Genomic DNA, 22,019 nt, shown 5'->3' with positions numbered 1-22,019 from the left:
TCAATTCTTATCGTTTATAAGAATTTTTTGTTAAATTTAGGCTTTATTTATTTCACGAAGAATATTTTTCTCATTTTGAAGCATTTGGATTACTTAAGAAAATAAGTCAACGGAAAACTTATACTTAAATTTAGGAAAATAATTTTTTTTTAAAAAAATCGAAAATCATCTCTTGACTCAAAACTTTACGCTTGAGCGTGAAAACCTCAAAGCTAGTTCCTCGATTCCCCGACATCGAGGACCAGGTCTCTGGACCTCCATTAAGGCTGCGCCCATGACCTCGGTTTCGATGCCCCAGATCCTCAATGCTTATGCTAGGGTCTATCGAGGCCGAGCCCATAACCTTGGTGCCTGTACATCGACCTTCGGTGCCTGCGCTTGGATGCATCGAGGCTGAGACCAAAGCCCCGGTGCTTGTGCTTGATGCCTCGGCACTTAGGCTCGGGTCCACAAAGGCCGAGCGCGGGATCCTAGTACCCAAGCTCAGATCCCTAACACTTGGGCGTGAGTCCACAAATGCCGTGCTTGGGTCCATCAAGGTCTAGTGTTCATAAAGGTCGCGCTCGAATCCATTGAGGTTGGGCTCAGGACAATAGTACCCTAGCTTAGGTCCATCGAGGCCGAGCTCGGGACCTAAGTTCCCATGTCCCGACCCCAATGCCTAGTGTATTTGATTCCCGAATAATGTTTGCTTATTTAGGAAAATCAAATCATATTTTCTATACCAAACGATAAAAAATATTTTCTAGTTCATTTTCATGTTTTAGCTAAATATAGAAAAATATTATAATTTTCCTAAAAAATGACTTATTAAAAAATATTTTCAGAAGATGTCACATTTCCATAAAACAAACCCACCCTTGATTTGAAAAAAAGAAAAAAAAACCAACCCTTGCTTAAAATAAAAAAGAAAAGCAAAACCAAGGAACATGCAGAAGGAAGTGGCAGGAGGACATTGCTTCACATCACAAAAATAGAGGATTCGAATGGAACCGCTCCTACTGTTTCTTCGCCCTCCACGCTAAAGGCTTTGCTCGAGTACCCCACACCATCTTGCTTGCTGCTCCTGCTCTTGAAGAGGGGGAGAAATTTCAGCGCCTGTTCCCAGGCGAAGCGAAGAGGTGCTCACTGCTTTGATCCTTTCCTCCCCTTTACTTGCTGAATCCATTGCAGTTTTCCTCGTTTCGTTCTGCTGAGAATTTGGCTTCCCACTGATTCGAATTGTTCATGGAGTTGATGGTGTGAGCTCGGAGCTCACGCGTGAAAATCGCAAAACCCGGTCGTGGTGATTGCACAGCCTCGGCATTTTCTTGTTGAATAATTTTACTAGCGCCTTTTCGTTGCGATGATCGCATCGACTCGGTCGTTGCCTTGATTTAGCACCGTTAGTTTTTTATTGGCTCGATTTCGTCGAGAGGTTCGGCGGTTGCGTTGTCTGTGGTATGCCCGATTTCGCGGTATCAGAAGCGGGCGGTCCTCTATTTGATTCTTGATAAGCTGTTCTTTGATATCGGGTGTGCTGCGATTTTCGCTATCGCCAGCTAAATGTAAAAGAGTTGCGGTCGCGAGTGGGATCTGTGTGTGTTTTTTCTGGTTTCACTTGATAGAGCTGCTGAGTGAGAGCTGGGGCTGGGTTAATTCTTGTTCTAGCCCGTCAAAGTTGTCGCGTTTCATCGTCGCTGATATCGGCGACTCTTGCCGTATATTTAAATTTCGATAATGTAGCTTCCCATGTGCTGCACGTTATGGTTGTTGCCTGCCCATGTCAATACTTTGTGCAGCCTGTGATTGAAAGAATCCTGCTAATTGCAGGTTTATCTAGACATGCCCAATTCAAAATCGAGTCCGAGTGATGGGGGCAACAAGACTGCAAAACGAAGTCTTCCTTCCTGGATAACTTCCAAACACAAAGGGAGTTCCCAGAATGGCAAGAATGCAGCTGGTTCAGGTGAAGATGAAGACACTGGAGAAAATGGGAGGCCTGAACAAGCCAAAGGGCTTGATGGAGAACACGCGAGCAGCACACTGGCCAAGAAATCTGAGAGCAGCGGGAAGCCTTCTTCATCGAGCTTGGATACCTTGCAACTTTCCGAACTTCTGGTACTAATTTTTTCTACAATTAAATGTACCCTTTGCAAGGTCTTTCCTGACTTGCACTTCAAGTGGGCTCAGGTTGCAAATTATTCATACAGGAGGGCGTGGTTTTTGTCTTATCGGGTTTCGTCAACCCAGAGCGCAGTACGTTGCGATCCCAGGCCCTTGAAATGGGAGCAGAATATCAGCCTGACTGGAACTCTGATTGCACACTACTAATTTGTGCTTTTCAAAACACTCCAAAGTTTCGACAAGTCGAGGCAAACAATGGAACAATTGTTGCAAAGGTGCCGACGTCACTACCTGATGCAGTTTATCAGTTGTTTAACATGACCTTGTAGTAAGCCGGTATTTTGAATGGGAAGTATCTTCTTTTACATGAATTGGTCTCGTAAACCACCTGCTTTGGTCTAGACTTCTCATTACTCTGAATAGCTGCAGTGAGATTATCAAAATAATCAACATGTCTTCTAGGCTATTCACTTTTATCTTGATGTTGATGCTTTCTCCTGATTTCATGGTAGGATTATTGTTTGATATACCAGTAGGCCATTATAAGAATGTCTTAGTTATGGGCAATTGCATCACTAATTAGAAGAGAGACATTTTTAGGAGTTTTTAATATCGTGCATTGATAAATGCTCATTTCTTGCATTCAAGTCAAGTTATTCCATGAAGTATTTGATTTCATTTTCTGATGACCAGCTTGACTTGGTCGCCTGTTTAACATCCCTTGTTGCTACTTTCGTAAGCGAGCTTCCTCCGGCTGTCCGGCCCCTGGATAGCTGTCGCTTAGTGAGGATGCTGGGCAAATATGTACAAGCTGAGAGAGCTGCTTGATTGGTTGATGAACAATCAAAACGGACCTAACTATTTGTGTACTTTAGGGCTTTTCCCTTACTAGTCGTGGACTCAATGAGCAAATAGACTTTAGGAAAGTGGTTTAGGTAGCTCGGATAGCAAAGGAATGAAAATCCCTGCGTCAGTGGTTTGTATGCAAATAGTAAAATATTAACTTCCTTTTCTCCTTCAAAGCAAAAGAAAGACTTGCTTCAACTCAAGAAGGAATGTCCCGTGATTCTGGTAATCTCTTGCAGCAGATTCGATGATAAGAAAGTATTGGTGGACTCATTTGTGAAGTGCTAATTAATGGCTTGTCCTTTCAATCTGTTAATAGTTTGTCCATGCTGATCCTGGCTAGACTGGCTTGTCGAGGCAGGTGAATCTGGAGGATTAGCAGTACAGGGAGATCATGATTCCATATATATATTTGTGTCTTGCTCCATGGGCTGGATAGACTGACTGGGTGGGCAACATGATTGTCTTACTTGTGAGTGGTGTATATGTGGACACCATCTTTCTCTCCCTTCTTACTATCAGTTGTTGAGAAGGTTCTGGATACTCTATTTTTCTAAGATAGTGGTAAAACTAATAATTTGTTATAGCAAGAGACTGCATTTTGCTCAAGCACGTCATACTAGGCTCTCCTTGATTTGATATACTTTTATCACTTGCTTCATCTGTATAGTAAGTATGAGTGTTATCAATTTAAAACAGCGATGGTTTGATCATTTGCTTGTGTACATTAGGAGTGGATAACAGAGTGCTACACCCAGAGAAAACTAGTTGACATCGAAAGTTATCTAATGCATGCTGGAAAACCATGGAGAAGGAGGAGTATTTCAGATAAATCAGGCAGAGGTAGTCTAACTTAGTAAATGCTCCTTTTGGGATTGAGTGGATTTATATGTGATGCCCATGTATCTATTCCTCTCTGGATGCTGATAGTAAAACCCTATATTTTTTAATTTTAAATTATGTCATGAGAAGGATCGAGCACCATCATCTGATGCTGCAATTTGTGGGAAAACTCAGTCTCGGTAACTCTTTGCAAGTTTCATGGCATGACTGGAAAATGTGACGTGCATCAAGTAACTGGGAGCACAATAGATGATTGCAACATGTTTTGATGGACTTTATGTTGGAATGGCATGACAACTAAATTAAATACGATTTGGTAGCTTAAACTTGTGATGACCTCTGTAAATTTAATGCTCCAAAAACCTTCTTTCAGATTCAGAGGTTTCACCAAGTAGAGGTTATCCTAAGCATGCTGAGAAAAGATCACAGTCGAGACAGTCAACTGCTGCATCCTCCAAGGTTTATCTAATGCTTATTATTTGAAGATTTTAAAATTTCAATTATTTGTCTGCATGGATTGGACCTTTTATTTGCTGATATCTCTATGGATGCGTGCTTCCTTAATCATAAGAAAATGCTGGACGTTCCTGCAGTTATCTTAAATCAACCTGTTTATGGTACTTTTGTTCTGTTGTTCTCTCCAGAAGAAGGCAAATTCTAATGTTGCTGAGGACTTATTTAATCTTTCAAAAGTGAAGAGCTGGGCTATTATTGATCTGAATAGAACGACTACATGGCTGGAAAGTCAAGAAGAAAAGGTTGGTGGCCTTAAGTTCAGTGGATAGTCATGCTTGTAAGTACATTGTGAAATTTTGCTCTGGCCAGAAAGAAACGGAAAAAAATCTAGGTTTGCTGCTTGATCCTCAGTATACGCTTTTGAAGAGTAAATTCTATCTATCTATTCTTCTTGAGGGACAGCGTGTGGCCTCTCTCTCTCTCTCTCAACCGTGGATTATTGTCGTCTTTGATTGCTTTAGCTTCTCCTATTCCGTGTTCTTTGTTTTGCCACTCATTTTTTATCATTAGAATTAAAATTTGTGATCATTAGATCACAATATTCTTCATAAATATCTGCTTTTGGCAAGGTTTCCATTAAGAATCCACGAATGTACCACGAAAGTATTGAGAAGGAGGAGAAAAAAAAAAGTAGCAGAGTCGGCAGTTCCTTTATCTCATAATTTTTGTATCTTTCATTGCCGATATTACTTAAACTATGAGCTCAAATCCGCATATCTTGATGCCTGTTGTTTCATTTTGACAAAGTTTTACTTTTCACCTAATGGTTATTATTGTGTCCTGCAGTTTTATCCTAAATTTAGTGCTGGCATTTAGCATCTGCTTTGACTTTGCAGCCTCCAGCAGATGAGATAAAGAAAATAGCGGCCGAAGGGATATTAACTTGCTTGCAAGATGCAATTGATGCCCTTGAGCAAAATCAGGTGTTGTATCCTCACATAAACTGGCGTGTTTTCAAATTGTATTTTATATCTCAGGTAAACTGGTTTATAAATACAAGCAAACTGTGTGAAATTTGAACACAAACTTGCATCCTAAATATGTTTTAGTAGGCGTATCGCTGTTCGTTTTAATGAAGAGGAAAAACAATGATTTTCATACTGAAGTGAGTGAACCAGCTTGAACTTCTCAGTTGTTCGTTGTTAGTTGTGTTTGGCATGAGCCTGATATATGAAGTACATATGTGCCTGTGATATTCGAGCTTTCACTTTTTGACGATGCATACGTTACTCGATGCAGGATGTCCAAAGAATTAGTGAACAGTGGAACATCGTACCTCGTGTAATGGAGGAGCTAATTAAGCTCGAGGGGTCTGGAAATACTGCTACTACGATCTCACATGCAGATCTCCACAGAAAGGCCGTGGATTGTAAACAAATTTATGAAGCAGAATACAGTCTTTTGGAATCTGATGCTTCGATGAAGCAAAAGAAGCCTAGAACTGATGATAGGAAAATTAAAGGGAAAAAGGAAGCTGTCTCTGCTGATGCAGCGGCTGGATACGACAGCGACGAGACCATGGAAATGACCGAAGAGGAAATAGAACTCGCATACAACACCGTGGCTGCTAAAGTTCCAGAATTTTGAGTATTAACTGGATCTGGTCTGTTTTAATGGAGTGTAGATTTTGGGACGAGTAGCTAGCTACATCAGTACTTTGCGGCAAGTTTCACCTTATTCTCGGTTTACTAGCATCTGTCTGCTTCCTACCCGAATGGTAAATTTCTGTTGAAGGTGTTCGCAGTTTCGACAAGTGAAGTGTCGTAGAGCATAGGGACCTTAAGAAGCCTCTTTGCATGCTGAACTGGCATGATGCAACATAAGTGAATTGATATTAGGATTCAATCGGAATAATTGCCGATTCGAACTCTATTGTTAGCTTCAACCTTATTGAAGATGGCCTATAGATCGGAGCGACGTACGTATGAACCACGCCTCGGGTTGACATGTTTGGCGACTTGCCTCGTAGAAAAATCCCATGAAGATGTCTCGGGAATTCGCCCGGTGGCACCGGCACAGGCACGGGCACAGCGGGGGTTGGATGGCATAGAGCCATAGACATACGTATCTTTCCTTAGTTTGAAACAAACATTATCATTCGACCATTCGTGGGTTACACTACTCCTTTACTGGAACTTAAACTATGAAGTGCAGCTCATGTTAAAAAGAGTGATGGTGTTACATTCTGTCTATGGAAGGAAATGATGGGGCGAAATATGATGCAAGTTTATATCATTTATTTGAGTTTTTATTTTTGGCAATTCTTTATTTATTTATTTATTATTTTCTGAGGAATCCCATTATCTAGTATTGCCTAAAGTCGTGTGTAGCATAACGTGCAATTAAATTTGGATTTTAATTTCACGGCTCGAAGCCTTTTTGGTGCAAATATGTGGTTAAAGTCTATTTTTCATCGCATATCAAGGAAACTTCTTACTCCACGGTAAAAAAATATGAAAAAAAACACTTACGATCAACCATCCAATTATGTGCAATCCCAGCATCAAATAGGTGAATTTATAGTTAGATTGTTGTCCAATATTTGTGCAGAAACCTCCGATGGAGAAAACATTCGGTGATAGCAAAGCGCCATGACATTCGCGCATATTTGCCTAATCGGATTCGTTCACGGTTTCACACGCGGTTGATTTACACCCTAAAGATTTGACCATCTGCAAACTAGAAATGCACCTCAACTTTTGGACCAAAAATTGAAAATGTTTGCCCTTCCAATTTCTCTCTTCAACCCATCTTTTACTTTTCTTTTTAGGGAGACGGTTTTATCCTTGCCCCTCGACCGTGGGTTTCTGCTTTATTTGACGCGGCTTTTTGATACCGCCCAATATTTGCTCATTTATTGAATGACGTGATTTGAAGCAACTCGCTTAATATGTCAAATGAAACTCTCTCGACAGCATATTTTATCGAGCAAGTAAAACACTAACCAAACACATCTGCCGACAGAGCATCATTATTAAAAAAAAATCGGTGTAATATATATAAAATGAAAATATGCTAATCATCACAAGGGAGAGATTATGTTTCGCATCAAATGATATACATTATAATTGTGAAATATAAAGAAAGTGGGAAAAAAAAGAAGGGGCTAATATCCCGAAAAATTCAAGTAAAAAATTTATCAAAAACTAATTTTTTGATTATAAAAAATCCTAAACTAGTTCACTTGTAATAAATTTATCAAATTAAATTTTTCACCACCAAAAACCTTAAACCGATACACTCGTGATAAATTTACCTTATGTTATTTTTCGTTAAATTGGATTAATACCATGAAAAATCACAAGCTGGTACACCTGTGACAAACGGAGGGTAAAACCTTAAATTGACATACCCGTCAACTGCCACGTGTCATCCAATTCAACAATTTGACGGTAAAATTTAATGGAAACTAACGGAGGGTAAATTCGTCACATATGTATCAGTTTTGTGTTTTTCGCGGTATAAACCCAAAAAAGAAAGAAAGAAGGAGTAAATCTCGACCGTCGATAATAATTTTGGTGTTTACTTGCTGAAAAAAACGGAAAACTATTTTTAATCGGGATTTATGTAAAAACCGGGTTAAATTAATTCGCTCCCCCGCACGCGCGCACGCGTGAAGAGAGAACTCCGAAAACCCTCCCCCCCCCCCCACGGATTCAATCCCCCAAGCTCGCTCGCTCGCTCGCTCGCTCTTTCGTTGTCGCTGCACTCCACGCACAAAAACTTCGCTTCTTCTTCCGCAATAGGGTTGCAGCAGATAGACGCCACCACTCTCTCTCTCTCTTCTCTCTCCTTTCTCTGCTTCTCTCTCTTCCGCTTCTTCATCTCTCGCTCTTCTCCTTCTTCTCTCTCTCTCGTCTCCGTCTGTGCTACTCTCTCGCTCTGTGACCAACAATGGGCGCGTCGCTGCCTCAGAAGGAGGCCAACCTCTTCAAGCTCATCGTCGTAAGCACCTTCGATTCTCTCTCTCTCTCTCTCTCGCTCCTCGATTTCGCTTTTGCATCGGGGGGGATGAATCACACCTGTTCGGCGCGCGACGATTGAAGTGCAGTGAATCGGGCGTCTCTCTCTGTGCGCTTGGCTCTCGCCTAGTTCCTTAAACCCTAGGTTCGCTTAGCTAGCTGGTCGCGCTTTCCCCTCGGCGCTCCCGAGTAGGGGACCGGACGGACGGACGGACGGACGGACGCACGGACTGGCTGAGCTTGTTCGTCGGCCAATCGGGATTGTTTTGCGCGATTGGTCGAAAGCGAGTCGTTGCAGGACTTTGTGTATTAGTATCTCCTCTGATTTGCTGTTGAATAATGGGAATGGTGTGTTAAGGCCACGAGTTGCCGTCGTCGGTTGCGCGAGGATTTTGGATGCGGGCAGGGGCAGTGGTGTGATGAGCCAGGATCCTTTAGTAGTCATCCATTTCGTCTTTTGGATGTTTTTGACTCGATTGGGAGATCGTCAGCTGTCGGGTTTTCTTCTTGTAAACGTAGTCTGCTGCTGTTTATTCTATGCATTTGGAGGGTTGGTAATTTTGCAAGACGAGTTCGTCGCTGGAAATTGAATTTCGACGGACGAGATTCGCAATGCTGCCGAGTGGGAGTATTCGGTGCTTTGCTTTTCGTGCTCGAAGCATTGATCTAGTATCGTCTCTCTACAGTTGCATAACTTAGAAGGCCGTATTGTAGTTTCTTATTGGGTTAAACAATCCGCCACTTCCGAGTTTTCTGAAGTGCTCATTGCATCCAGCTAGTTTACGATCGGTTAAACTAGTGATGGGTTTGTAGTGATGTCAAGTCCGTTATCTGGGCGATCTATTGTTTATTGCAGATGCATCTTGCCTGCACTATGATGTTGGCTCCATTCCTGATGGTGCCATTTTACTTGTGTCATCATATAGACCCTAGAGGGGAGCAAATTTCTCATTGTACAACCGCATTCCTTCTTCTCTTTTAAATAGATGTGACTATTCAAAATGTTTTGTGTGTTGCAGAAATCATATGAAACTAAACAGTATAAGAAGGGATTGAAGGCAGCAGATTCCATTTTGAAGAAGTTTCCAGAACATGGAGGTAAATTTACACAATACGGTGTTTGGATATGCAATACTCTCTGTCTTGCTGTCATATAAGAATCTTGCAAATGGAGCAGAGACATTGCTTTTTGCATATTGAGATGGTTCTGTTTGTGTAATTTAGGAAGCTCTTGGTTTATGTTTGGTAAACACTTACGAATTGTGTATTTATTTTTACACTGAATTGGGGCAGAATGCTAGTGATTAGGCTAAAAGTTGGCAAAGCGGACTTTTGTTCTATTGATAGCTTGATAAGTTTAATGAATTTTGTAGTACTGATTATGTAAGTTCTATAGGCTGTTTGATTAAATACTTGAGGAGTCTTCATGGTAAAATCTCATTAAAATCTGGTCATGAACCTGCCTAACGTGAAAATGAGCGGAAACTAATCGGAGGTAGCGAAATTGAGGGAGCTGCTGATATCTATTTTATTGCTTTTGAAATTGTGATTAAAGTCATAAGTGTTTGAGTTTAGTGGATCATCCTGGTAATGCCAACTGATTGAAGAGATGGTCAATATGCCTTCGTTCTCCTTAACCTGCAGGTTGTTTTTCTTTTCAACTTGGGTAGTTTAACTTGATGAAACTTGGAAGTTTCATTTGTACATTGCATTATATCAAAGCCATATGGTCTGTTAAGTTTACTTTTAAAGACTGAAAGGCAACTCTTTGAGCGGAAGATGAGGGAAGGGAGGAATGGAAAGAAAAAGTCATGGTTCATAATTGAAAAGCGACGCATCAATCACCATAAATGTTCTAATTCTTCCTGTTGTGATTTTGTGCACACTCTGTTTTAGTACTTCTAGGAATTCAGTCGGAATGTTCTATCTTGACCTTAATTTGAGTTGCTATCTTCCTTGATGATTTGAGTACTTGTCCTTGTCAACAGAAACCTTATCAATGAAGGGCTTAACCTTAAACTGCATGGATCGTAAAAGCGAAGCATATGAACTTGTACGACAAGGTCTAAAGGTTCGGATTTTTTCCTCAAACTAGTGTGTTGTGCTGATTTTTTGGAGGGTGATGATTTTTATTACGAAGTCTCCTGTTGATGCAGAATGACCTGAAAAGCCATGTCTGTTGGCATGTGTATGGTCTCCTATACCGTTCAGACAGAGAATACAGGGAAGCAATTAAATGCTATCGAAATGCATTGAGAATAGATCCAGACAATATTGAAATATTGCGTGACCTCTCACTCTTACAGGTATGTTTATGTGTTGATACTATATGGAACGGACTGTAAGTGAAGTCTTTGGCTCGGTACTTCCGACACTGCACTAGCATTTCTTGTTAAAACTTGAGGCCATTGCTTGAGACTTCAAATCTCCTTTGACAGAATTTGACTTACAGAGTTATAGGGCTCATGGTGTTCTGCTTCAATGCCTGCCATCTGAGTGCACTTCATTTTTTTGCAACTAATTGGTTTTTGATTGATCCATATAGATGCTTTAATTTCAGTGTACCTGATTATTCTATCCACTTGAGATCTATATCTAAACGTTCTAATTCTGTCTTTAGATGATTTAAACCTCACTTAGACACAATTCACGCTGTTTTGCTGGCAATTTTAGGAATTGCTGCCCCAAGCATATTTCAAATATGGACTAATACAATGATGATATCTTAGTTCTATAAGCACAGTGGACCTTGAAATTTCAGGGAGGATTTACTCTTGTCTAAATTTATCTTTAGAAGGCAGATGTATTTGGTTGTGAAATCTTCACGAGTGAATACTGTTGATGCATAAAGGACAGGCATTGTTATTGTAGCTGTTAGTGCTGCAGGTTTGTTGCTTTACTATGTTTTGATGTGATGTTGTGACTAAAATTGGTGTTTATCTTCAATCTATTGTGGTGATTAACGAGATAACTGCTGTATTTTAGATCTCTTAGTTTGCTCATCAATCCTCATTTGTGTTGGTTTTTCAAGATATTAGGCTGCTGCTTTTATCACCTTCTACTGTATGACCTTATCTTCTCTTTTCTTTCTTCTCAGCTTATTGGAGATCACCATTTTATTTTACAGGCACAAATGCGTGATTTGACAGGCTTTGTTGAAACCAGGCAGCAGCTACTGACTCTGAAACCCAATCATCGAATGAATTGGATAGGCTTTGCAGTTTCTCAACATTTAAACTCAAAGTATGCTTCGTCCTAAGATCTTCACAATAAAAAGCGCTTAAATATAGTGACATTTTTTATGAGATGTAAATCGGTTTCTCGTCAGTCAGGCCTAAAGTTCCTTTGCCATCTGCATACTTCATATGTTATTCATACCAATTTGGACTGGCTGAAAAAAGTGAGCTTGTGTCGTGCCCGATGTAATTCTTATGACTTTTAAGATTATAAACCAGGAAAAGATTTGTTGTGAACAGTAAACTAATGAACTGCTTGTTTTGGATTCTTTTGTTTTATCAAGAAGCTTAATGCCTAATACAGCTATTGATGGTCACAGATTACCGTAAACTAGTGGGTTGATGATTGTTGAGCTCCTCATCCTTTTTATTAATTTTTGTTAATTCTTTGTTTAATTCTTCTGCTAGGTTATTCTTATGATTCTGCTCTTTTCTCTTTTCTTTGTTTCGCTCCTCTGTGGGTTTTTGATGGGCTTATTCTTCCACCTTATGAATATTATTAGCATCTCAGGACGTGTTATCTCGCTGAGTCGGTGAGAGTGATTGTGGGTGGTAGAGCGTCTTAATTTGCTCAACCCTACAAATTAAGCAGTCATATAGTGTGTTTACTGAGTGTATCAGGTTGAGCCTCTCTTCTCTCGTAGATATGAAAAAAGTTCCAGTTGAGCTATTTATGACTTTAATCTTAGTTGTATCCCACATTTTGTGTAAGTGTCATCGCATTAATTGGAGAGATGCAACTCTGTTTGTATGTGTGCGGTAGACATACCAAAATTACTATACTGCGGTTGCAATCGAAATTCTTTTGCTGTTTCTGGCTGTCAGATGTCATTCCAATAGTGTTTCTGTGAGCACTGATATTATGGAATAGTTTTCTCTGTTCTCTATGCTTACTTTGCATTTTTTGTGGTTTTGCTAGCCCCTCAAAGGCAATTGATATTTTGGAAGCATATGAAGGGACACTGGAAGATGATTATCCTCCTGAAAATGAGCGGTGTGAACATGGGGAAATGCTATTATACAAGGTATTGCATGTGTGTTGTACCCGCTTGAATTCATTTTAATTGCCTTTCTTATGATTTTGATATGTCCTGATTCTTGACTCTAGAAGAGGAAGTAATTCATTACTATATACAAGTCAATGCTCATCGGTATTTATGTTGCTCGAGCCATCTGTAGACCTTAGTCATACACAATGTTACCTGGAACATAGTTCGTTATGGTACGTGGTGCGAATTTTGATCCATGGATTCACTAGTTTCCTTGGTTCGCAGAACACAGTGGTAGGGTTAGATAATTAGCTACTTGGAAATGCGGTACATAAAGGGCGGATCACTCTAATGTTATGCACAAATACCTTATATAGTGTACTAATACCGTTGCTTTTCTAAAATTACATACTCTAAGTATGAATAGGTTGGAGTAATGTTCATGCAGACTCTACTTTTATTTGGACCTTTTCTTTCTAATTAGATTAGCCCATGTCTTACCATTGGATTTTAGACAATGGCTTGGGCTAGATAAGTTATGTCCTTTGGGCCTTTCTGAAGTAAAATTATTGAGCAGCCCATGAGCCCTTCTTCATTGTTGATGATTTGTTCAATAAAGATAAAAAAGGATGATAAAGTCAAATCTAAAAGTTTTGCACATCGCTTGAGGTCTGGAAAAGCAGAGCTATCTCTCTCTGTTGACTCTTCTTCTTCTTCAGCTCAAGGTCAGTCAGCATGTTCCATCTCTCTGATATAATATTTCTTCCAGATTTCAAAGTTTTTTAACTTATGATGGAATTGCCTTATATCGCGGTGTACCAGATCGCTGTTTGGAGGGGGCAGTAGCGGTCCTGGTGACACTGGTCATACATTTCTCCTTTTAAGGATTTGATTAACTATGCAAGTATGAAGACAATTGAGAAGTAGTTTGGCACAAGCTCATCTGCACATGTTGTGTCTTTACCTCTGCTAACCAAGTCTTTTGTAGATGTTAACTACACAAAACAAAGTTACAGTTTTGTAATTTGGAGAGAAGCTGCATATTGTTCTTAAGTATGCAAATTAATAACTTTTGTCGAGAGTTGATTCACTGGCATCTAATTACATGTTTCATTCCTAAGATGTACGAGGAATGTGATTTGATTTGGTTATTTCGCCCTAGTCTGTTAATTTGTGCTTGTATTTTGTCTGCTATGTTGTGCAGATTTCTTTGATGGAAGAATGTGGATTTCTAGAGAGAGCACTTGAGGAACTGTACAAGAAAGAGTCAAAAATTGTAAGCATCAATTTCTCAATTCATTGGCTTGCTACACTATTAATCTGAGCCCGGTGACCTTGGTTGCTTATTAATTCTTTGATTGGGTATCTAGCTTGACAGACTTGCATGTAGAGAGCAAGAAGTTTCTCTCTTGGTGAAGCTTGGTCGCCTTGAAGAAGGTGGTAAATTGTACAGGCTGTTGCTTTCGATGAATCCAGATAATTACAGGTGATTTTTCTGTTCTCTCTGTGGATTTGTCAAAGTGGAAGAATTTTTCTGTCTGATAAAAATAGACGATGATGTCAAGTTTTGTTTTTCAATAAGCTGAAATATAGCTTGTCTCCTACATTTTCACATTTGATGTACTTGTATCTTATCATCTGTTGTCGACTGAATGTTGGTGAAACTAAAGATCAGTAATCTGCAATGACTGGAGACTTTAAACTTCTATGTGCTCTAGCGGGAAAAGAAATTCCATGTGCATTCACTTGCATTTATACAGGTCAATGCTTCACTTCAAGCGCTAACTTCACTCGCTCTTTTGGCTGTCAGCTATTATGAGGGTCTACAGAAATGTGCTGGGTTATATCGAGCAGATGGTCAGTACTCTTCTGATGAAATTGTTCAGTTGATCTCCCTGTATGGATCCCTTGGAGAGCAATTTGCTTGGTCTTCTGCTGTTAAGGTGAAAGCATCATGTTACTTTATGTTTCCTGAACAATATACTCAGTTCAAGATCCATAACCTCTACTGAGCTGCATCATATTTGGCAATGGAGTGAGTCTTTTGGCATTATTGCTGCAAATTGTTAGGCGATGAAATTATTGCCTTACATCGTGGCAATCTACTTCTGAAATCTTTGGCAAAAGTTTGCTTTTTACTGAACAATACCTGTTAGAGAGGTAAAAGTTCAGTAGGAGATTCTTTGTTAGGCTACTTAGCTTGAGAGCTAAATTGATGCCTGAAGTTTACTTTAGCTGAAGCAGAAAATGCTAGTGTCTGTCAACGGTTGATGGTGGACTAAAATTTTCAAATAAGTTTGTTGTATTAATCATTGATATTTAAGCATGACGTGGGAATATTACATCACACAACCAAAATGAAAAGATGAATGTTTTGTTTTTGTTGGAAAAGAGAGGTCCTGAGTTGTGGTATATTTTCCAGTTAAATGATAAGTATGTACCCCTGAATAACATTGTTTGTTCTTGGATAAAAATCAGTTAGTATTAACCAACGCATGTGTCTTCTTTGGGTTTAAGTGTTGGCTTTTCTCAGTTTTCAAGCAGGTGGTCTTCCACTTTTTAATCTGTCTTCTTGTGGGATTGGTGTCAGTGACAGATTTCTTAGTTTGACGATAGCATATTGCTGGTTTTATTTTACCAGCTTGTAGATTTCGAAGGGAATTGTGTAGAATCTCGCATGAGCTTCTGACAGTTGGCTTTACACTTTTTTGACAGATATCGATCAGTCCCTCCCTCTTTTCTTCCACCGACGAAATTAGTAGTTTCTTTTATTCTCCCCTTCATTCATTCTCTGGGGTTATTTTTTTGGTTCTTATTTATTTGACTTTCACCATTTTTAATTTATTGTAGCAATTTTTTGAATGCTGTTTTTCGTTGGTATCCATTATAAGTAGAGTTACATTTTTGTTGATCACATTGTAAATCTGTTCTCCATTTTCTTCAGAGGATACCTCTTGATTTTCTACAAGGTGACAAGTTGCGGGAAGCTGCGATTAACTACATAAGGCCTCTCTTAACTAAGGTTATATAATTTTTTTACATGGAATACTGACGGTTAAACTAGTTGCGACAGTTTTTGAATTTTTTGTTCTGTTTGCAGGGTGTTCCTTCATTATTTTCTGATCTCTCCCCATTGTATGATCACCCTGGAAAGGTTAGTTTATGACCAGGATCAAATGTTAAAACAATTTGGCAACCTTTTACTGAAGTATTTCTTTGAGGTGTATCTGTGAGAACTTTTATGGTCATTGGATATTATTTTCTTGGTTGGTGCTCTCTTGCAGGCAGACATTTTGGAGCAATTATTTCTTGAGTTGGAGCATTCAATTACGACCACCAAGGGATATCCAGGAAGGTCATTACACCTGACCGGCTCATTGTGTCAATTAGAAAGTATAATTATATATTCATTGAAAGTTTTTGTGTTGCAGATGCTGAATACATGAAAATACTAGAAAACATGCTTTTGGTGGTATATCCACAAGTTAACACCTTTGTAAAGTGGGACTATTTTAATCTTTTACCAGGATCTTTCTTATTCTTAAGGGGCAATTTCTAAATTAGTAACTTGATGAAGCATTTGTATTCGTACATAAGTCATATACTTGCGGTGGGTCATTGATTGTGCTAGTTTTTTGTGGTCTTCTAGCCATGCAATACGACTTTCATGGTTTGTACTGCCAGAAATCCTTTAGGCTGCGTTTGGTCGACCGGATAAAAGTCAGGATAGGATATGTTTTATCCTATCCTGTGTTTGGTGGTGGTCCAGGATAGGATAAGGTCGGATATAGACCAGATATAGCCCGGATAAAAAAATCCGAGGGGGGGGGTGGGATAGACCTGGATAGGATTTCTAATGCCTATTTTTCCAGAAACCCTACGCTCCACTTGCCGTCATCTTCATCCCCACATCTTGTGCGCTTGCACCAAAAAAATTTCTCGGCTTTTTTTCTTTCACTGACTCCTCCGGACTCGTGAATAGCAAAAAAAAAAAAATTATCCTATTCGACTTTAAATCCGTAGTTCACCAAACAGTGGAAAGGATATGAAGAAATCCCTGGATTTCTTATCATATCCTATCCATTCCTATCCTGTTTAGAAATCCGGACAACCAAACACAGCCTTAATGTTTTGGGGGTGGGTTGGCTAGGATGTGGTCCACACATGCTTCAACATATTGCATTATAACCATAATTAATATAGAAAACTGTGATGTTGATTATGTCATCGTATTAAGTATTCTGTTTGTTCCTCACAATTGTTGGTACAGGGAAGAGAAAGAGCCACCTTCAACTCTTATGTGGACTTTGTTTCTACTGGCACAGGTGGGCTCTTCTCTAGTTGGCTTGCCTTGTTTCATTAGGTGGCTCTCTGCCTTGTCGTTTTTTTCTTTCCCTCCATGAGATTTCTTACGGACTGTGTATTGGCGCAGCATTATGACAGAAGGGGCCAGTTTGATGTTGCTCTGTCAAAAATTGATGAGGCTATTAAACATACTCCAACTGTAATTGATTTGTACTCGGTCAAGGTCTGTATGCTTCATTGATGATGCACACTTAACGACATTCTGGGCTTATCTCGTTCTTTTTACTGTTTTAAGTTATTTTGGGTTTTCAACTGGTTTGCATTTTTTTGTAATCTACAGAGTAGAATATTGAAGCATGCTGGCGATTTGACAGCTGCAGCTGCATTGGCAGATGAAGCTAGGTGCATGGATCTTGCTGACCGCTACATCAACAGTGAATGTGTCAAGCGTATGCTGCAAGCTGACCAGGTTTTGAAGTTGTTACATCATCTGTGGTGCTCTCTGGTAATCTTTCTATCTGCTATGTGTCTGATGGGTGAAGAAAAAATTCCTTTTGAAGGTGAGTTTGGCGGAAAAAACTGCTGTCTTGTTCACAAAAGACGGTGATCAGCACAATAACCTTCATGATATGCAGTGCATGTGGTATGTTTCCATACAATACAGGACAGGTTTTGCAGTTTTCTGTATATATTGTTGCGGATGCTAACGGAAGTGTATTTTGGAGGTATGAACTTGCTTCTGGTGAAAGTTACTTCCGCCAAGGTGATCTTGGACGAGCATTGAAAAAATTTTTAGCTGTGGAGAAGCACTATGCAGATATCACAGAAGACCAATTTGATTTCCATTCATATTGCTTTAGAAAAATGACTCTGCGTGCATATGTGGAAATGTTGAAATTTCAAGACCGTTTGCATTCGTATCCATATTTCCATAAAGCAGCTGCTGGAGCTATCAGGTGAAACATCTATTCGTGCGTCTTCTCAAATGTGGATCTTCTTGTTTCTCTCGTTTTTTTGGTTTCTGTTGCAACTCGTTCTTGGCTTTCTGATGCTATAAGAAATTGCACCAGTTTGTCTTAGTAGATTTTTTGTGGTCCAAATCAGTAGAAATTTGGTTGCATAAAGATTGATGATTATAAAGTATTCTTTCTCTACCTAAGACCAATGCTTCATGCCTAGTTTTACCTTTCTGATAGCATATCCAAGGAGTTTTTGAACGGTTCACTTGTTGCTGATTTATGCTTGCATGTTTCAGCTACTCTGAGCATTGTGATTCACCCATAATCCATCGATCTTAGAATTGGAACATGGCTTTGATACCATCTGGCTCAACCTGCTTCACATGGGCCAAGGCCCCAAAAGGAGTTTTCAAATGTGGCCACTTAAAGTGGTGACATGTGGGGGTTAGGTATCTACTTATGAACCAGTCAAGAAGGGACTTGAGGTGTTAAATATTTTTGGCAAAAATGATTTATATTATAGGCTGAAAACGGGGAAGAACCATAATTGCATAGACAGGGCATCCCGCTTTTCTACTTTGCCGTTGCTTCTTTACCTCAATTGACTGGGAAGTTTGAGCTGATCTTTAAGAATTTTTTTTTTTTGAAAGGAATAGGAGGTATTTTATAATAATGTATAGCATCTTTCTATCTTGTATTGTACCCCATTATGGTGTTAAGTGGTCTTTGTGACACCTGCTGTCAAACTTTATGATGTTTCTAGATACGTTTAACGAGACTCAAATTTCAATCGTTAAGTTGCATGTTTTCACATAAATTTTGTGTGTTTATTTGCATTTGCATTTGGCTTTATCTCTTCGCTTTCAGCTGTTGGTTGTCATCTTGTTGTGCTTTTACCAGTCGACTGCTAGGTGGCTTCCATTTGAAATGGCTTTTTATGGTCCAGATGCTATATTAAGCTGTTTGATTCTCCTTCCAAGTCAGCCACTGAAGAAGATGACGAAATGTCGAAGTTGCTTCCATCTCAGAAAAAGAAGCTGAGACAAAAACAGAGAAAGGCAGAAGCACGGGCTAAGAAAGTACTGATAGTTTCTAGTGCTTCTGTGCTCTGTTCTGTAAAGTTTCCTGATTGTTTGCATTTTTTGTAGGAAGCAGAAGTTAAAATTGAAGAGTCAAGCAGTACTAGTGTCTCAAAGTCTGGGAAAAAGCCTGTCAAGCCTGTTGATCCTGATCCTCATGGAGAGAAGTTATTGCAGGTTTTTGTGCGACCAATTTTTTCTTTGTAAATGCTTCCTTTTTTATTAATTGTTAGTTGCTGCTGCGGTCTGGACTGCATGAACCTTCTTTATGTATATGTGGTGGTAGGTTGAGGATCCACTATCAGAGGCAACAAAGTACTTGAAGCTGCTTCAAAGGAACTCACCCAATTCTTTGGAAACGCACATCCTTTCGTTTGAAGTAAATATGGGAAAGCGGAAAACTTTGCTTGCTTTTCAGGTAATTTTGCCTGGGGTTACTTTGCTTTTTCTTTATTCTTTTGTTCAGTGACTTTTAGTATAATTTTTTTTTTTTTTGGTAACCCGGAACCCCCCCCCCCCCCGCACGGCCGACAGCCGAGGAGGTAAACCCGGGGTGACACTTTTAGTATAATTTTAAGTCTTCTTACTCTTGAAACTTCCTAAATCATATCGTTCTGGTAAATTTTCTGTTTCTTTCTCCTAAATATGTGCTGCTTGTAATTCAATTTTCTGCTCCGTTTTAATAAATGCATCTTTATGTGTTGCTCTCTTTTCATGGATCCAGGCAGTGAAGCAGCTGCTCAGGTTGGATGCTGAAAGCCCTGACACACATAGGTGCCTGGTTAGTTTCTCTCTTGTTTGCTCTTGAGATATTGCGTAATTCTCATATGTCCTCTGAACTCCTTGGGTTGAGCTGTTTGATATATTTGTCGCATCTTTTGGGTGTCTGTAAGTTTTGATGCAAGTCATAGTATGTTAATCTGTCTTGCTGCTGCTTTTTCCTCGACTTTTTGGCGGTGGTCTACGTTGTTTCCCCGGTTGCTAGAGACATTTAGGGCTTAGTATTGTTCCTGATGGCTGCTTCTTATGCTGCAGTTAAGGTTTTTCCACGAAGTTAGTTCAATGGCTGCCCCAGCTACGGACTCCGAGAAACTTATTTGGACTGTATTAGAGGCTGAGCGACCAGAAATCAGGTTCTTTACAACCTCTCTTTTGGACTTGCTACATCTTTCTTGTTGATTGGTTTTATATGACAGTCTTAACACACACAATTGTTCATCTTGCAGTCAGTTGCATGAGAAGTCTTTGTTAGAGGCAAATGAGTCATTCCTTGATAAACATAAAGGTATCATCAACATCAGACGATTTTTCATACATGTGTTATAACATGTTCTGAGCTTGCTTGGTCTTTTTGTTTTGTGTAGATTCCTTGATGCACAGGGCAGCTGCTGCAGAAATGCTGTATGTTTTGGAACCTAGCAATAAGGGCATGGCTGTGACATTAATTGAAGATTCAAGCAACAACTTGGTGCAGAGGTACTGTTTGGTACAATGAAGTTTTACCACCTTCCTTCATTTCATTTGTTTTGGACTGTTTTACGCTCCCATCCCCTTGATAATCTGTTGAGTATGTCCATGTTATGTTGGATAGAAATGGAGCGCTTGGATCAGTTGGGGAATGGAAACTCAAGGACTGTATTGCGGTTCACAAGCTACTCTCCTCGGTAGTAGTTGATCTGGATGCTGCGTCAAGTAAGTTTTGATCTCGTCAACCATTGCCAATTAAAGTTATGCATAAAATGTGGAATATCTGTTGGAATAGTTGAAGTTGCAGCAGTATAGGATCGCAGTTGGGTGGGGACGTGTGTGAGGGAGGGAGGGAGGGAGGGAGCTGTTGTCTGTGTTTCAGGGGACATAATCATGATCTCGTCAGTAAATTTGGTTACTGAATAAAATTAAGGGTACCGAGTGCTACCGTTTTTGCCATTTAAATAGCTTTCAAAATGGTAGAGGCCCAATGCATATTGGGTTGCAGCGAGGGTTAAATCTGGTCAATGGGATAGATTCTTCTATCCCTACTTGCTTATTGGCTTGCACATAGTGTCTTTCTGCAGCTCATTTTACTGAATACAAAGATGGGATATTATGATTGGATAATTCTTGATTTGGCTTTTGAGATGGTGTGTCTGACACTAGCACAATACATCTATAACAGGATGGAAAGTACGTTGTGCCGAATACTTCCGGTACTCCACATATTTTGAAGGAAGTCGCAGTTCTGCAGTTCCTAATTCCTCGTACAACCAGATTTCTAGTAATCCTGAAAATGGAGTAAACCATCCTGCTGGCGGCATAAGCATGGATTCTCTTGCGCCAAATGGAAAACTGGAAGCTTTTAAGGACCTCTCTATCTAACAAGTGGAGTTGAAAGCTCAATTTGGGCGATGTAATTCTACATTCATCAGTATGCTTGAGAGTTTAGATCACAGCGACCGAGCCGCGGCTTTGGAGATAGTGCGTTCAGCCTTTGGGGAAGTATCATGTTCCAGTTCATGGCCATTCTGTCGCTTTATTGGATTGGCATTTACTTCTGTTCTTTTCTGCCCTCCCTCCCTCCCTCCCTCCCTCTCATCTAGGAATTTCGTTTGCTGATTGTGTATAATCTTCCTCCACTTTCGTTTCCGGTTGGATTTCATAGCCTCGCGTGTCTGTGGGCATGAATGAGGAAGGTGGCGGGCTTCATGGGGATGCATTAAACAACTAAGGTTTCCCTTTTTCACTGTTAGTTTTACAATCTATAGGAGATCCCTGAGGAGGAGCGACAGGAGAAATTTTTGAGAACTGATGCTTCGTCAGCATTAAGAACAAGTGGCCTCTGCAAAACTCACTTCTGGAGATATGTTGTACTTCCTTATTTACGTCAGCCATTGTTTTTCCTTTGTATAAACATTGCATTCTGTGAAAAATTTTGGAATGAGAGATGTTACAAATGATAGATTTTGCATCAATAACACGCGCCCTTCCGGGTTGTGTTGTAGTTCTTGCTTTTCTGTTTAAGGTAACTAAAGTTTCCCTTCTTTTGGGGTAAAAGTATGCAAGCGAGTGATTCGGGCCTTGGCTCTATGTAATCCCCGTATGTTCACCGTTGCTGGTACGAACCTCCTAATCTATCCTCTGTTGGTTTTTTCATATCACTAATGAAATAGATGAAGACAAATGGTTTCCTGATAGTACTGTT

At 39.8% G+C, this 22,019-nt stretch overlaps 2 protein-coding genes across 5 annotated transcripts; both read left to right on the top strand.

Moving 5' to 3' along the window:
- Nucleotides 1-967: 967 nt before the first annotated feature.
- Nucleotides 968-6,240, top strand: LOC115678443 (DNA-repair protein XRCC1). Of its 3 annotated transcripts, none has more exons than XM_030601850.2 (8): nt 968-1,121; nt 1,813-2,100; nt 2,193-2,381; nt 3,684-3,795; nt 4,169-4,254; nt 4,443-4,553; nt 5,148-5,234; nt 5,551-6,240. In XM_030601850.2, the coding sequence occupies exons 2-8, from the start codon at nt 1,825-1,827 to the stop codon at nt 5,896-5,898; spliced, it is 1,209 nt and encodes a 402-aa protein (XP_030457710.1). In that variant the 5' UTR covers nt 968-1,121; nt 1,813-1,824; the 3' UTR covers nt 5,899-6,240. The 3 variants fall into 3 exon arrangements, with proteins under 3 accessions (XP_030457710.1, XP_030457709.1, XP_056167393.1); XM_030601849.2 differs by having other exon boundaries at nt 4,440-4,553; XM_056311418.1 differs by lacking the exon at nt 968-1,121 and having other exon boundaries at nt 1,792-2,100; nt 4,440-4,553.
- A 1,772-nt stretch (nt 6,241-8,012) lies between these two features.
- On the top strand, nt 8,013-21,818 carry LOC115678347 (N-terminal acetyltransferase A complex auxiliary subunit NAA15). 2 transcript variants are annotated; one of them, XM_056311413.1, is made up of 26 exons: nt 8,013-8,256; nt 9,293-9,371; nt 10,262-10,344; nt 10,430-10,579; nt 11,371-11,516; nt 12,429-12,534; nt 13,703-13,774; nt 13,869-13,984; nt 14,309-14,441; nt 15,443-15,520; nt 15,599-15,652; nt 15,783-15,853; nt 16,769-16,823; nt 16,931-17,026; nt 17,144-17,272; nt 17,364-17,446; nt 17,529-17,759; nt 18,709-18,841; nt 18,911-19,018; nt 19,128-19,259; nt 19,566-19,622; nt 19,877-19,974; nt 20,068-20,126; nt 20,206-20,317; nt 20,433-20,533; nt 20,997-21,818. In XM_056311413.1, exons 1-26 carry the CDS (start codon nt 8,206-8,208, stop codon nt 21,194-21,196), a joined length of 2,733 nt encoding a protein of 910 aa, XP_056167388.1. In that variant the 5' UTR covers nt 8,013-8,205; the 3' UTR covers nt 21,197-21,818. The 2 variants fall into 2 exon arrangements, with proteins under 2 accessions (XP_056167388.1, XP_030457569.1); XM_030601709.2 differs by having other exon boundaries at nt 8,014-8,256; nt 11,401-11,516.
- Nucleotides 21,819-22,019: the final 201 nt, after the last annotated feature.

This window comes from Syzygium oleosum, unplaced genomic scaffold, assembly GCF_021117445.2.
Source record: "Syzygium oleosum isolate NSW1041296 unplaced genomic scaffold, Sole_v2.1 Sole_v2.05, whole genome shotgun sequence".
NCBI lineage: Eukaryota > Viridiplantae > Streptophyta > Magnoliopsida > Myrtales > Myrtaceae > Syzygium > Syzygium oleosum.
Note: the sequence above shows the minus strand (reverse complement) of the source record. Positions and strands in the feature narration are given on the sequence as shown.

What these genes read in the sequence shown, in the direction of transcription:
- LOC115678443 (XM_030601849.2), top strand. Translation starts at nt 1,825, where the DNA reads ATGCCCAATTCAAAATCGAGTCCGAGTGATGGGGGCAACAAGACTGCA. An exon ending in TGCAACTTTCCGAACTTCTG is followed by an intron (nt 2,101 to 2,192) that starts GTACTAATTTTT and finishes TTATTCATACAG; the next exon opens with GAGGGCGTGGTTTTTGTCTT. An exon ending in ATGGAACAATTGTTGCAAAG is followed by an intron (nt 2,382 to 3,683) that starts GTGCCGACGTCA and finishes TGTGTACATTAG; the next exon opens with GAGTGGATAACAGAGTGCTA.
- LOC115678347 (XM_056311413.1), top strand. Translation starts at nt 8,206, where the DNA reads ATGGGCGCGTCGCTGCCTCAGAAGGAGGCCAACCTCTTCAAGCTCATC. An exon ending in GTGACCTCTCACTCTTACAG is followed by an intron (nt 10,580 to 11,370) that starts GTATGTTTATGT and finishes CTTTCTTCTCAG; the next exon opens with CTTATTGGAGATCACCATTT. An exon ending in CTGACACACATAGGTGCCTG is followed by an intron (nt 19,623 to 19,876) that starts GTTAGTTTCTCT and finishes CTTATGCTGCAG; the next exon opens with TTAAGGTTTTTCCACGAAGT.